Source organism: Condylostylus longicornis, unplaced genomic scaffold (assembly GCF_029603195.1).
Source record: "Condylostylus longicornis isolate FDR11 unplaced genomic scaffold, ASM2960319v2 ptg000030l, whole genome shotgun sequence".
NCBI lineage: Eukaryota > Metazoa > Arthropoda > Insecta > Diptera > Dolichopodidae > Condylostylus > Condylostylus longicornis.
This window is the reverse complement of record NW_026577999.1, coordinates 11,266,758-11,282,592: the sequence shown is the minus strand read 5'-3', so window position 1 is coordinate 11,282,592 and position 15,835 is coordinate 11,266,758. Positions and strand designations below refer to the sequence as shown.

Below are 15,835 nucleotides of genomic sequence, written 5' to 3'. Positions count from 1 at the left end.
GAGTTTCATTTTGTTGATCAGTCCTTGCCATAGTTGAAATAAACATATGTTACATATAAAATTTCATGAAAATCGGTTCAACCGAAATTGAGATACGCGCGTGCACACAGAGAGAGAGAGACAGGCAAACCGACACCTCTCTACAGAGGTTTAATTAGTCTTAAAGTGTCTTCCCACTGAAAACCCGATATGCAAAATTTGTTGCCATCAAATATTGTGGTTAATAAAAAATAAACATTTCTATACTATTTTGAAAACTGAAAATTAAAAGTAGACAAAAATCTTTCAAGTACTCTTTTACAACTCCTCTTTCGAAAACGATAAAAGTAAAATTGAGAGGAATGTAGAGTAAAAAGTAAGAAAGCAATAAAATTCAAAAATTTTACTCAAAAAATATATAATGCAATATACACACATATAAAAATATTGTGTGCGCTACGGCTTCGTCATACACTGTTAACATCAATTTGCGTTTTATTATAAATATTATTATAATATAGATTACAATATTGTATTATATAGAATACAACACAATTACTTTAGTTTAAGTTATGTTCTTATAAGGTTCGTGTTTTGAACTTAAGTCAAAATTATCAACATTTTTTATTAAAATATGTTATCGATAATTGAAAACATTATTTCCCAATATTTACTATCATAATTCCGGATATGCTTGAATCTAGAAGATCGTTTTTCACTATATTCGTTTCGTATTTAGCAATAGTCGGTAAGCTACCTAAAAAAACTTTGTTTTCATTCACAAAGAAACTTTTTACTTAATAAAATTCATTTTTTTCTTTCCGTTGAATATAAAAATACCGGCCCAGTTTCTTCTCAAGAAGAATGTGAAAATGGTATGAAAGCATGTGATAATGGACAATGTATAAATACAGACTTTTGGTGTGATGGTGAAAAAAATTGTGATGATGGGTCAGATGAATCGATTATTTCATGCAGCAGCCTTCAATTAAATTCAACATGCGCAGTTACATCAATTGAGTTTGACTTTTCAAGAATTTATAATATTATACAAATACTAACTTACTATTGAATTTTCAGTTCATTTCAAGTACAGTGTAATAATTCACAATGCATTTTGCAAGAGAGTGTTTGCGATGGAAAACAGGATTGTGATGATGGCTCTGACGAAACTCAAAAAACTTGTGAAAATATGCGTTGCCTAAAATATTATTTTAGGTGCAGATATGGAGCATGCATAAGTAAACTAGCGAAGTGTAACGGGAAAATTGATTGTGCTGATGGATCAGACGAAAATAATGACGAGTGTTTAAAGGAAGAGCCAATCGTTCCAAAACAAAACCATAAAAGGGAGGATTCGGTTACTGAGTCAAGCTCTTTAGTTCGTTGCATTGTTCCTTTCGGAAATGTAATTTCGAAGAACACACACACAAACGAAAGATTCAAACCAGGAACGGTAGTTTCCATGCTTACATCTGTTAACTATTCTTGTCCTTCAAAACACGTTCTAGAAGGAAACATTAACAACTTTTGTGTTGATGAGTGGGTTAATCCACATCCAAAGTGTATAAGTAAGCAATAAGTATAAGAAAAACACCGAACGTCGTAAAACAAAATTATTAAATCCTTCCAATGTTCAATACTTTTGTAGAAATGTGTACTCCAATAAAGGACCATACTATAGAAGTTCAATGTAATTTAAAAGGGGAAGGAGTTGATTGCACGAGTTATGTCGAACCTGGAACCACTGCTAAAATAAACTGTGCAGTCATGTATAAAGAACGAGAACCTATAATACATCAAGAATTAAAATGTCGAAATGACGGTGAATGGAATCATTCACCATTTAAATGCAAACAAATATGTGGAACTCTTGACACAAAAGTAGCATTTAGTGTGAATAGTGAGGTAACCGCTCCTTCTAAAGTACCATGGCATGTTGGAATATATGAAAAACAAAGTAATGGGAAATATGAACACATTTGTGGTGGAACATTATACTCATCAAAAATTGTAATAAGCGCTGCGCATTGCTTTTGGGATTCAAAACGTTCAATTTTGAAAGATGAATCAAAGTTTCTCGTAATAGTGGGAAAAGCTCATAGAGATTATTACGCTAACGAAAGTTCAAGTATTCAAGAATTAAGGTTATCAAAAATTGATATCCCAAAAAAGTAATATTTAAAATTTTGACAATTTGTAACAATTTGTTAAATTTCTTTATATATTGTAGTTATCGCGGGAAAGAAAATAACTTCGCCAGTGACATAGCGGTTTTAACAGTCATTGATCACATTAGATTTAAAAACCACATTAGACCAGCATGTATAATATTTAAAAAACAAAATGAAAAATATCTTCAAAGTGGTAGACATGGCATAGTTGCCGGGTGGGGTATAACAGATGACGAAAATTACAGTTCTGAACTTCGTTCTGTACGTCTATCATCAGTTGAATGTAAAGTCGATAAAAATAATTCGAATGAAAATAATAAGATTGCTGATGATAAGTTTTGTGTTGACACGCATGATGGAAAAAATGTTTGTGAAGGTGATAGTGGTGAAGGATACGTAATATCCGAGGAGCTAGGTAATAAAACTTATTATCATCTTTTGGGTGTCGTTAGTAATACTGTAAATCCAATGGATAATAGCGTGTGTGGCCATAAGTTTTCATCAACGTTTACAAATGTACAATACTATGAAACTAATATACTTGCTGCCAATTTTTCCGCATATAATTGAGCTTTTGATATCTCCATAAGTAAGTATTATGTATCACTGAGGAACTTTATTACAAAGAGGTATTTTAACAATAATAAAACCATTTTACAGACAGGAAACTATGTAATATGGTTATATAATCTTGGTCATTGAATAAATATGTAAAAATTTTGAAGTAAATATTGAAAAATATATGAGAAATTTTTTTATCCTTATTTTTTCATTAGTTTTTATATAGTTTATGAAAACAATCAAGTCTACAAGGATTTTCTGATACATTCTTATCCAATTCGGCTACGTAATTTTTAAATGTTGAAAGGTATTTCACAGCTTGTTTCAAAAATAAAGAAAAATTTGGAATATAATTTTTAAAATGAAATTTAAGTAAAGATATAAAACTGATTATATTATACACACATGTTCTTTTACGTCCAAAAGAACATCAATAAAAAGAAAATAATATATAAAATCTATAGATTTAAATAAAATTCTGCCAACGATCCACAATCAATCGTAATAATAATTCATATTTGTCTATAATTAAATTGTAGAATTTTTTTTGAAATACTATACTTTGTATAAATTTTATCGTTAATTTTTATTTGCTGTGATGCCCAGCGTTACGTCAGTATTATAAATAATAGTTTAATAAAATTAATATTTTTCGTCCAGACACCTCAGTGCACATTTTAAAATGTTAAGTATGAATCCAATTAAGAAATAAGTTTCTAATAATAGTCTCTAATTGAAGACTGCTAGTTTCTTGCGAAGAAGAACTTCTGTCCACCAATGATCACAACTTCACTAATAATTAAATTTCGTGTGCAATAATAGAAAATAAATGATACATTTTCAAAGCAAATATCTTTTCATTGTTTTCTTCGCTTTGAATCATTCAAATGAAAAAAAATCTAACGAAATACAAGAAAAACCTTACCGTTCAATATTTTCCATATCATATAGATCTTCATCTTCGTCAATTCTATCTTGATTATTGTCTAGTCGATCATTTTGATAAATTTCTTGACAACTTTCATTTACACTATTTTGTTTATTAAATTTTTCTTCTTGTTCATACTCACAAAGTTGATCAGATTGTTTGCTTAAACCTTTAATTACGGATGTTGTTAATATTTTGTTTCCCGTTTCTACTGTTGCGCTCAATACTGTTGGTGTAATATTATTTGTACTGTTTTGGTTATTTATTTCATTTGTTGCTTTGTAAGTAATTGGTTGTAATGTTTCTGAAGTTGAATGTTGTACTGATCTTGATGGTATTGGTGAATCAGATATTGAAGTAGATACTGATTCAAGACCACGAGATAATTTTAACATTTCAGCGCCAAATTGATGTAAAGCGGTCATTGTTGATGGCGTCGGCTCTGGTATGCTATATATAACAACACAACATATGCAATTCATTGAATGGAATATCCTTTGTTATTTATAGGCATATTGTTTTTTTTTTTTTGTATGTATATTTTAATTATAAATTAATACCCATATTTGTTTTTTTATCAAGACATCAAATTCACATTCAGATGAAAATTAGTTTTTAGTAACATAAAATTATTATAACAATAGTGGTTGATATACATTTCATTCCAAAATGATAGGGCACATATATGTATATAAATTTGTATAGCAAATTTTTTTTAAAGGATGTAGGTACATACATAGGTATGTTGTATAGAAGTTATATCCAAAAATAAATAATATTAATGAATGTTATGTGTTAAGCATATAGAATTTGAAATGAAAAGAAAAGAAAGAAAGAGATAACCAATATAAAAAATAAGAGAAACATTTACGAAAATAAAATTTTATGTATAAAAATTTATTAGTATTCAATATGAATTTTTAAAATAATGAAAACAAAAGAGTAACCAAGAGAAAGTACAAAATTTAAAATAATTGTAATACAATGAAATCTCGATAGTTTTTTTTAAGTTTAAAATAATTGTGAAAAAAAATATATTTCTTGGCAAAAAGTGCACTTCTAATACTAAAATTTCATTAACCAGGCTAAGATTAATTTAAATAAAATTAACGAAAAAAATTTAGTAATGCTATTGTACTATTAGGATAAATAATAAAATTGAAAGTGGTTCCCTTCATAAGAGATTATTTTAAGTTTTTACATGGTTATAATACAGGATAAATTTGAGCCAGACGAATAATTTATGCTAACTCAAAAGGAATATGTATTTTTATTGCAATCAATGTGAAAATTTAAAATTTTTACCTAATAAGTGTTTTCACTGCATACACTTAGGAGAAACCTGTTGAAAAGCTTTATTTAAAAGTGAATTTTTCATAGTTCTGAAAACACAAGGGACCAAAAATTTCGAATTTACTGATATAAGAATTTGGGCTACATTACTTTTCATGTAGCTTAATGAATATTACGTAGATTGCATGGATTTTTTTTTTTTGAGATAAAAACAGAAAAATTATCTCTTATTAACAAACTATCATAGTTTTAAATTCTAGTCGTAATTCAATGTACTATTTAGGTCATCATAACTTCTAATTTGTAGTTCAAATATCTTAAACTTTCAATTTAGGGACCCAATGATCTTGTACCCCTGCTTTGAAAAAAAACAAAACATTGACAAGAGTAAATCTTCTTAATTATGTCTCGATCTATAATTTTTTTTTTAGATCTATGCTTGTTTATTCACAATAATGATAATATAAGTAAATGATTTTGTTTAACCCCTCTGCACAAATTGGGTCAGAATGAGCCAATTAAAAAAAATACTTATAATGTTTATGTGGTCTAAAATGCAAAACAAAAAAAAAGAAACAAAAACAGAGTATTTTTTTTAAAGCTATCAAATTACAAAAAGATGAAATTTATATGAGGAAAATACGATTCATATTTTTGAGTATTTGTATCACTTCAGCAATTTCGACGGAAATCTACCAAAATTGGAGTACAAGTAAAATTTTCATAAAAAGACTTTTTTAATTCAACCATAATGACGAACATATAAGATCTTGTTTTTTTTTAGTAGCTAAAATTTACCGCATGAGATGTAAAGTCTCTAATTTTGAAAATTGACCAAAGACTCAAAGAAATTCAGGTTTCTGCAACTCTTACAAGTTTGTTTTGAAGCATACCGACAATACAATAGTTTTTAAATGTCAAACAGAAAATTATAAAAACTTTATAATATTTACAGAAAATTATCAAAATTTATATTGATTAAGATTTTAATGTGGATCATTTTAACTAACAACTTGCTCAATAAAAATACAATTTTAAATTGTGCGAAAGGGTTAATCATATTATTTTAAAAACACAAAAAAATGAAACGATTCTTGTTATTTTATTATTTTGAATATTAATTCATTGGTGATCGAAAGTGAAAAAGAATGATTATCTAATATATTGGATATTTTGAAACTACATGGTACACTATTAAGTTGAGATAATAAAAAATATTAATTATAACAAGCAATTCTGTACTGTACTGTTAATTATTAAAAAAATTCAAAAAGTTTCTAAAGTTTTTCATTCTTTAATTATTTTTTTAATAAATAAAATTCATGCACTATATTCTAACTTCTCATTTTAAATAATTATCGCATATAAGAAATATAAATTCATGCTACTTTTTAATATTAAATCGATTCTATCGAGGACTCACTGTAATTTATTATGTACAATATTATGATTTACTTACCTTGAGTCTGGTAGCCATAACTCATGTGTATCTAAATTTGATAATTCTGTATCAGTTGATGCAGCTGAATGCCCATGATTTGGTGTTGTTGAATGACCTGCCTTAAGTAATCTACGCCACGTACAACGTCTTTCTACAATATTTATGAAGTTATATGAGAATTAGCAAATTTTACAAAATTACTATAAAATTAAAGAATATGCTTGTGTCTTTAAGAAATTCTTTTTTTTATATTTTTTATAAAATTCCAGAAAAAAAAAATTAAACCAAGTAAATAATTTACATTAAAAACTTTGTAATCTAAACTTTAAGACTAACTTTGTAATCTTAATAAAAAAAGTGGTTCAAATTAAAAAATTGTGATGTTTAGAACTCAGCTAATAAAATTCATAATCTGCTTTCCTTGTACGAAGTATTGTACAAACTTAGAATCACCTTTTCACTGAAGTTTCTCAAGAGGCAAATTTTAAACTGTCTCCCCATCCTCTAACACTTATAGCCCCTCAAAAACCTAAAAATTCCATTTTTTAAGTAAAGATTGTAGCAAAACCTTAAAAATTTTTTAAATTATGCAAACGTAGAAAAGTAATGCCTGACTTCTTTTACCGCTATATTTGAACTTTCAAAAATAAAATGGCCGTTAAAATTCACCGTTATCCAAAATACGTTTTTGGCAAATTTTTGATATCGTTTTTCTTCTAAACCTCAAGTTGTAGGAGTCTGAAATTTTAGCAGCTGTTAAATAAATAGATCGTTTCGTTGGAAGAAAATTTTTTTTTCACCACCACCTCCTCACAAGTTATCACATCACGAAATTTCTAAAATTTGACTTTTTGCCTTTTCGAAACTGCAAGCTTTTCCATGCCATTAAAAAAATATAACTATTTTTTTAAATGATGCAACTAACCCTTTAATTCGAACATTACGTTAACGCCTCTTTTATTTTTTTTTTTATTTCAAAGAATACAATGCTCATCCTAAATGTATGCAATTTTTTAATGAAATGTATATAAATGAAAGTAATTTTAGTAATGGAGTACATAACTAGATTGTTTTTAAAAACAGTATTTTAACTTGTGAGAGGGAAAGTTTCTACCATTACAAACCATTAGTTTGATCCAATTGTACTAGTGTTCAATATGTTTTGAAAAAGTGTTAATGCATATATATGAGGGTATTTCAATACCCTCATTCTTATTTCAATAAGTCTGAAATTAGATTTGTAAGTTTGCTATTATTTTATATGAAAATTTTCTTCACAATAATAATATAGGCAAATTACTGTTCATATACTTCTAGAATAGTTAAAGTTACCTTTAATAGTGATTTAGGTTTAAATTCCGATTTCCTGTCAATTATAAATATTCTTTGAATGGTGGAATTCAAAAATTACATACACATATTAAATTATTTTTCGAATTATGTCATTGTTTTTTTCTTTAATGTGCGATAACTCTATTATTATGGTAATATTTCTTCTAATTTTTGTTCTTCTCCTAAATATATGCAATAACACGTGGGTTTTGAACCTTTAATTATAGATAGGTTATACATTATTATTTTACAAACTCATCAGAAAGTTTAAAAGTCCTTTATCTTATAAAATTATACATATGTCGCCATAAAAGGACAATAATAATATTTTAAAATATTTCATATTATCCGAATTAATAATTTTATTTTTTGTAAACTGTACATCTATATTATTATGCAATATAAAATGAAAATCATAAAATTAACGCACGTATTTTTTTAATAAATTATATGTTCATGAACCAAGCAATAAAAGTTATTTATTAAATTGTGTCATTTGTATCACGAACCAAAATAAAAAAAAAAGGATGCTATTAATTTTTTCTTTCATGTTAAAAAAAAAATAGAAGAAAAAGATTATAAATATGAAAGACTCAATGATACGTGAATGGAAATTTTCATTTAATCTTAATAGCATAGAAAAATTCTATAATGACGAATGAAAATATGAAATTTTTTCATTTTATCGGAATACTTTTATTTCTTGATTATCAAAATATCTGGCTCCTTATATTTATTTATTAAAAAAATCATTGGAATTTTATATCGATTATATCAGCGATTATATATTGTATGTCATTATTATTGCAATATCGATAACTATCTCAAATTTTTAAAATAATTTAATAAAGTTGGGTCAAACCAATGGTTTGTATTGTAGCACTTTTCCCTTCAACAAGTGAAAATACTGCTTTTAAGTACAATATATGCATATCAACCACACTATTAAAATTATTTTCATTCATAAACGAAACTATTTCTAGGATTGCATATATTTAGGATGAACGATTTATGCAGTCCTTGAAATAAAGAAAAAATTAATATAAAGTAGGGTTAACATAATGCTCGATTTTAAGGGTTAATTGCGTGAGTACTCGTAAAGAAAAATAATTCTATTTTTTAATATCATTGAATTTATCGTTAGCTTTTTGCGTTTATAGAAATTTTAAAAATCTTGCGGTTTCGAAAATATAAGGTGTCATAAATTCAAATTTTACAGATTTCAAGAGGCGGTACCTTAAGAGGGGGTGGAGATGGAAAAAAATTTTCTTCTAACGAAATGAAACATTTATAAAAGTTCCTAAAATTTCAAGCTTCTACAGGCTGAAGTCTGGAAGAAAAAAGACATAAAAAATTTCGAAAAAACGGACTTTAGATAACGGTAAATTTGAACGGCCATTTTGTTTTTTTTTTTAAGTTTAATTATATTATACCGCGCTAGGGGAGCAAGCCACTGTCTTTTTGCGTTTGCAAAACATGAAAAATGCTTATGGTTTCACTGCACTAAATAGTTAAAAAATGGCATTTTTATTGTTTTGGGGAGATATAACTTCTAGAGCGGGAGATAGGTGAAAATTTTGTTCTACGATAATAAGTTTCTAGCAAAGATCTATGTACGTATTAAATTTCAGCTTTCTATCTTTAAGGGTGTAGAAGTTTTGTAAACAAAAAAAGTGTCCACGGACGGACGGACGGACAGAGTGAAACTAATAATCACCTTTTTTCAAAAAATTTTTGGAAAAGTGCTAAAAAGTACGGTAAATATTATAAGTATAACTGTGAACGTTAATATGCTTACTATTTCTTATAAAACATTTTAAGCACAAGGTGTAACTTATGCAAGACATGATGGCAACGTCAATACTGCATTGAAAATTTATTAAAATGGTCATCGGAATGCATTTTCCTTTGCTAACTACTTCTTATATACAATAAAACAAAACGAATTATAAATATTGTCAAGAGGAAAAATATTTACAAAAAAAAAAAATTATAAAATATTCGCATACCAAAAATATTCTTTCGTATATTGCAGCTCACAACAGGATATGAAATGAATTATTAATAAATTTTTAATTTATATTCGAAATGGTATTTCGTATATGTATGCAGTGAAAAATAAAATTATAAAAGTAATGAGTTTTCACTTTAGATTTATGATGATATATAAAATTTCGACCCATTTCAAAGTAAAAAGAACATTGCATTTAATATAAAACTGATTATAAATTATGTGTTTGCTTGCCAATATTACAGCCCAATACACTATCACAAATTCATGTATTAAAATTATTTTAAAAAATTCTTTAAATTATTTTAAATTGCAACTAGTTGATTTACTAATCAACTAGTTTTAAAAACTATGCATAGCAATAATTTACAAAAATTTCACTTGTAATATCATGAGATTTTAAATTGACTATCAAAATGACTATTTTTAATAGAAAATCCTTGATACTTATTTGTTTAATTTGTTAAAATTTTCAAAATATATGTACAATATGTACGTAAAACTGTGAAACAAAACAAAACTTTTTCTCTATAAACGGTTGCGTATGTAGTAATAAAGATTTGTAATGCAATTAATTTGGCAATAAGCATTAGATTTTTATAGACTGATCCACAAATTAGCACCATATTTATTTTTTCTTCTGTAAGAATATTATGGTCGTTGTCATTATTTGTATTTAAAGAACATTATATAAGCTTGAAATGAACACAAGTTCGTGATTATGTTCTCATTTAAATATTTTGTTTTTCTGATTGTTTTTTTTTTTTTGGGTATCTCCTTCTAAGTATTTTGTAAACATTCATAAAATTTTATGATTTTTCTATGTAAATTTTATTCTTATTAAATTTTTCTCTTGACCGTCCCTGAAATAAAAATTCAAGTTGTTTGAAATTTGGAATATTATGCATTACTGTAATAAGATTTTATTTAGAATTTCAACACAAAAATTTATCATTAAATTTTAAGCAGAATTTCTTTTATTTGGCTTTTTAGGAAGAAAATACAAAATTATAAAGAATTTTATATAAAATCTAAATAAGAATATTACAATTTTCAATTGAATGAAAACTTTATTATTAAAATATTAAGTGTGTGCTTATGAAATTCAAGAAATTTAAATTATATTATGAGGGGCTCAGAAGCAGAGTGGCGTAAGCCACAATGTCGGTTATGCCACTTTGCTTTTGAAAAATCAAAAAATTTTCACAAAATCAGAAAATTTTTACAAAAGCAAAAGTACTTTTGTGAAAAATAAATAGGAAAAAAGCTATTGCGAAACTGGAAACTAATATTACTGATTTTAGAAGATATAATACATAACCGATTGCAGCAAAAAAAAAATTTTTTTTATATGTGGCTTACGCCACTCTGCTCCTGAGACCCTCATATAATATATGTATACATTTACAAAACATAAACACATTGTATGTTTTTTTTTATATTTATCAAGAAAAAAAAATGCCATCTCTGCCGGAAAAAGAAAAAAATTTTAATTAATATTTAAACATTTTCTCTGAAACCTAAATTTATAATTTTAAATTCTCTATATTCTGTATATGTAAACTTAATATCGTATTGATTCAATTAAAAATTAATGTTGAATTTGTTGAAAAATCTGTTTAGCAATATAAATTAAACGCAGTACATTTAATCCAATTCAAAATTAAGAAACTAAATCTTAAAATTTAATTTAAAAATCAAAATGTAAATTGTCCCATATATTTTTTGATGCAGAACGTAAATGTCGATTTTAAGGATGTTGCAGTTTGGCACCCCATTGCCCTGCATATATTTTACTTATATGTAGACCAATTGTCTCTTATATAAAATTTAAGAACTAAAATGCAAGAATTTAAAATATCGATAGAAAAACTTTACCTTCAAGATACTGTGGTTTATACAACAGCGAGTTAAAATTATTTCTATAATAAAAACGTATAATATTAAAAAAAAGCTTATATAAGCCAAGAAATTTTTCATTAAAATAAATTGATAATTAAATTAAATCACTTCAGTATTTTACAATGTAAACATTGGGTACATGTACCGAAATTCAGGACATTCAAATAAAAATATATGAGCTATACGTACCTCTACATATATGAAATTAATAAAAGAACATAAAACTTTCGAACTATACTAAATGATATTATACACTACACACATAAACATGTAGACCTTTATGTAAGCCTATAATTTATTATATATATATATATATATATATTTTTTTTTTTCTGTAAATTGCTACATACTTTGTAAGGTTCTAATTTAATTTGAATATAAGATAAAGTTTTTTATTTCTTTCCCTTAAATTTTACGATAAAGTTTGATCGATTATTATCACAGCTACTTTAACTATAATGTTATTATGTTTAAAGACATTAAAAGAGGACATTAAAATATTTTTTTATGATTTGTTTTTGTTTTTTACATATCACAATATTCAGAACATTAATTTTAATCATAATTTATGTACTTTAGTTTTAAAATTATATAATAGTGTCCCTTAAATTTATTATAAAGTTGAATATATTGTACATACATAAGAACGTTTAAAAGTTCACTTACAAATATTTGTGTTTTATAATATTATAATGTGGACGTAATTATTTTTTTATATGCATATAAAATTTTATATTTGAATTGTGTAATAGATTTTTTATATAAAAAGTAAACTATAGGATATTATGTGAAATTATGTGAAATTCATAAACGTATATTATGTTGTTAGGGCTTTACTCTCGAATTTTGTTCGAATTAAAGACTTAATAAAAATGATTTTTATAAAATATTTATTAATTTCGTAAATGATTCAAAGTTATTTCTTTTAACATTTTTAGATTTCAGCGCTTAACACTTCAGAATTTTTGTTATTATTTCTTCATTTTTAATAAAGTCAATAGACTCAATTTATCAAGGTAGTTATCGAAAATTACCACTTCGTTTTTATTCTTATTATGATTATTTTCATAATATCTTTAATTATCAATTTAAGAAAAAAAATCGAAAAAAGATCCTTATTATTTTCACTCTGTCCATATATCAGTGTGTCTGTTTAAAAAACTTCTACATCCTTTAAAATAGAAAATTAAAATTTTTTTATACAATTTTGCTACAAGTCTAAAATAAAATTTTTTAGTTGCTTCGCACTCTCTAAAACTTATAGCTCTTTAAAGTCCTAATCCAGTTTTTTACTATCTATTGTATCAAACTACAAACGTTTTTTAAATTCTGTTTTTTTAAATTCTGACCGGCTTCTATTACGAAAAAGCATAATCAAGCACTACCATAGCAAAATGATCGTTGAAATCAGGCCCGCTATTTCAAATTTTTGATATCGTTTTTCTTCTAGACGGTAGGTTGTAAAAGCCGATAGCAGGTTTTAGACACTAATAAATAGTTTATATTGTCGAAGGAAAATTTTGTGCCAAATCTCAAATTTTTGCAAAAGCAGAAATCTACCGGTAAATTCTATTTCATTAAAAAAATAAAATTAATGGAATTCCTTAACTTCCTAATTCAGCCATTATGTTAAAAATTCTTTCAACTTAATGTTTTTTTTTTTTGTTCATCCCAAATGTATGCAATAATTTCATACATATGCTGTATATTTTGGCATTTTGGAATGAAATTATTTTAAAAATTGTTTTTGTAGATTGTTTGAAAAAAAAAAAATATTTTCATTTATTCAAAAGAAAAGTGCTACTTTACAAACCATTGTTTTGACCTAACTTTATTTTTATACTTTTAATTTTATTTGTTTTATTCATTTACAAAATACTATCATTAAAATAAAAAAAAGAAATGAAAAAAAAAAATAAAATCTAAAAATAAACTTACCTAAACCTGGTGTTTGACCAAGCCATCCACTAGCCCATCCACTTGCTGGTGGATTACTACCACCTAAATTTTGTTGTTGTCTTGCTAATAAACGTACAGTTAAACAATATGTTAATAGCATAACACCAAGTGGAATGTAAAAGCAAACAATTGAACCAACTAATTTGTATACAGGATCCGGAATCTGGCACGTACCGTTTACTAATACGGATGCATGGTTCTATAAATGTATATATATATATATTTATATATAGTTTTGTATTTAATGGAATAAAGAAAAAGATAAACAAAAAAAAAATATAAATTTTTTGATAATCATCATGATAATCGTTATTACGTGATGGCGGCGATTATGTACAATAAGTTAGAAAAATAAATTTAATAGGACGATTTTTGTTATTTTTGGTTTATGATTTTCTATGTTTTTTTTTTTATACTAGTATATAGGGTACGATTATTTTATTATTATATTTTGATTTTAATCATAACCATTATAAATATTAACATCATCATTATCATCATTAGAAGACGAGGCCATAAAAAATATTTTCCAACCGTTGTATAAAAAAACACAAAAAATAAAGAATGAATTAATTTCAATTTGAATATTACGTTTCGTTCCGTTTCGTTCCATAAAATTTTCAATATAAAACAAAATCGTTAGAAAGTTTAATAAAATTTTTATTATTGTTGTTTTTATTACTTTTATTTTTTGGATTTTTTTTATACATACAAAATATTTTATGCTCTATTTTTCGGGTGACATTGTTGAATTAATTGTTTGAAATTCGTATGGCGAAGCGTTTATTGTTCACCAAAAATAATATTAATAAAATAAGTAGGTATGTTTTTCTTTCAACTCCCATCATCTCTAGTTTCATTGACAATAAAATAAAGCATAAAAAATAGGAAAAGAGTATGTATAATATAAAATAAATTTTATGAACAGGAAATTTGAAAATATGGTTTTTGCAGTTTAATTTATGTGGTTTTTGTTTTTATTTAAAAAATTCTATTTCTAAAAAAAAACAAAATTGAAGTTTAGAATAACTTTAAATTTGTAATTTAATAGGTACTGCAATTAAGAGTTATAAATATTCTTGTTTCCTTATATAGTATTCGAAAATGATTTAAAAATTTTAAAGTTGTAGAGCAACTACCAAAAGAACACATATAATCTCAATGATTCTGTAGATTTAATATTTTGTCTGATATGGTTGTACAACTTCATAAATTGTATGACAAGTACTCGAACCACTGACCAACCCAAATTAATTAAGTAGGACTCTCAATTTCTTGTAAGGTCCTGGCTTTCATTATTACAAATCATCTGTAGAAATTTGGTGAACTTAACTCAATTTATTTTTAAATTATCACCTTTATCACTTATACACAAACGGAAAGAAAGACACATGGCTAAATTGACTCAAAATTTAATGCTGATCAAAAACGCATATTTTTGCGTCTATATCTTAGATATTTATTTCTTAGCATTACAAACAAATTGGTAAATTAAACAATACCATTCGAATATCCATTCGTACGAATATTTTCTCAGTATTATCAAAAATATTCAATATTTTAATAATATAAATACCTTTGAATACATTAAACTAAGTGGCAAACTCATTGCAATTGATAAAAGCCATACAAAAACAATTTTTAACGTAACACGTCTTCTTGTTTTATTTCGTCCAAATCTCATCGGATATCGTAACGATAAATATCGATCCACTGATATTGTGCATAAATGCATGATACTAGCTGTACAAAAAAGGACATCTAAACAAATCCAAACTAAACAGTGTTCTGAATGCAATGGAAAATAACCTGAAAATAATATAAATTTAAAATTATTAAAAAAATTAAATTTACAGTATATCGTATAAATAAATTGATTAAAATGAATATAGGACGATATGCTGTTGCTGCCTTTAGAGCAAGTTTTTTAAATATTCTGTTATAATACAACATGTCAACTGTCATAAAAAATTATTGGATTCGAAACATACTAGATATGTTGCATTTTTAGCACTTTTCCAAAAATTTTTTTGAAAAAAGTGCTTATTAGTTTCACTCTGTCCGTCCGTCCGTCCGTCCGTGGACACTTTTTTTGTTTACAAAACTTCTACACCTTTGAAGATAGAAAGCTGAAATTTAATACGTACATAGATCTTCACTAGAAACTTATTTCCGTAGAACAAAATTTTTACCTATCTCCCCCCCTCTAGAAGTTATACCCCCCCAAAACCCTACAAATGGCCTTTTTTAAATAT

At 25.8% G+C, this 15,835-nt stretch overlaps 1 protein-coding gene across 3 annotated transcripts in view; it reads right to left on the bottom strand.

Annotated features, from left to right (window-relative positions):
* Nucleotides 1-15,835, bottom strand: part of LOC129608176 (uncharacterized) — a 154,340-nt gene that overhangs the window by 20,618 nt on the left and 117,887 nt on the right. Inside the window, exons 3-6 of one of the 3 annotated variants that reach the window (XM_055519527.1) lie at nt 15,157-15,389; nt 13,560-13,779; nt 6,395-6,527; nt 3,640-4,137 (exon numbers count right to left, since the gene is read on the bottom strand). In XM_055519527.1, coding sequence (XP_055375502.1) covers nt 3,640-4,137; nt 6,395-6,527; nt 13,560-13,779; nt 15,157-15,389 — 1,084 coding nt within the window. The remainder of the gene's footprint in view (nt 1-3,639; nt 4,138-6,394; nt 6,528-13,559; nt 13,780-15,156; nt 15,390-15,835) is intronic. The other 2 variants (XM_055519528.1, XM_055519529.1) reach the window with 2 other exon arrangements.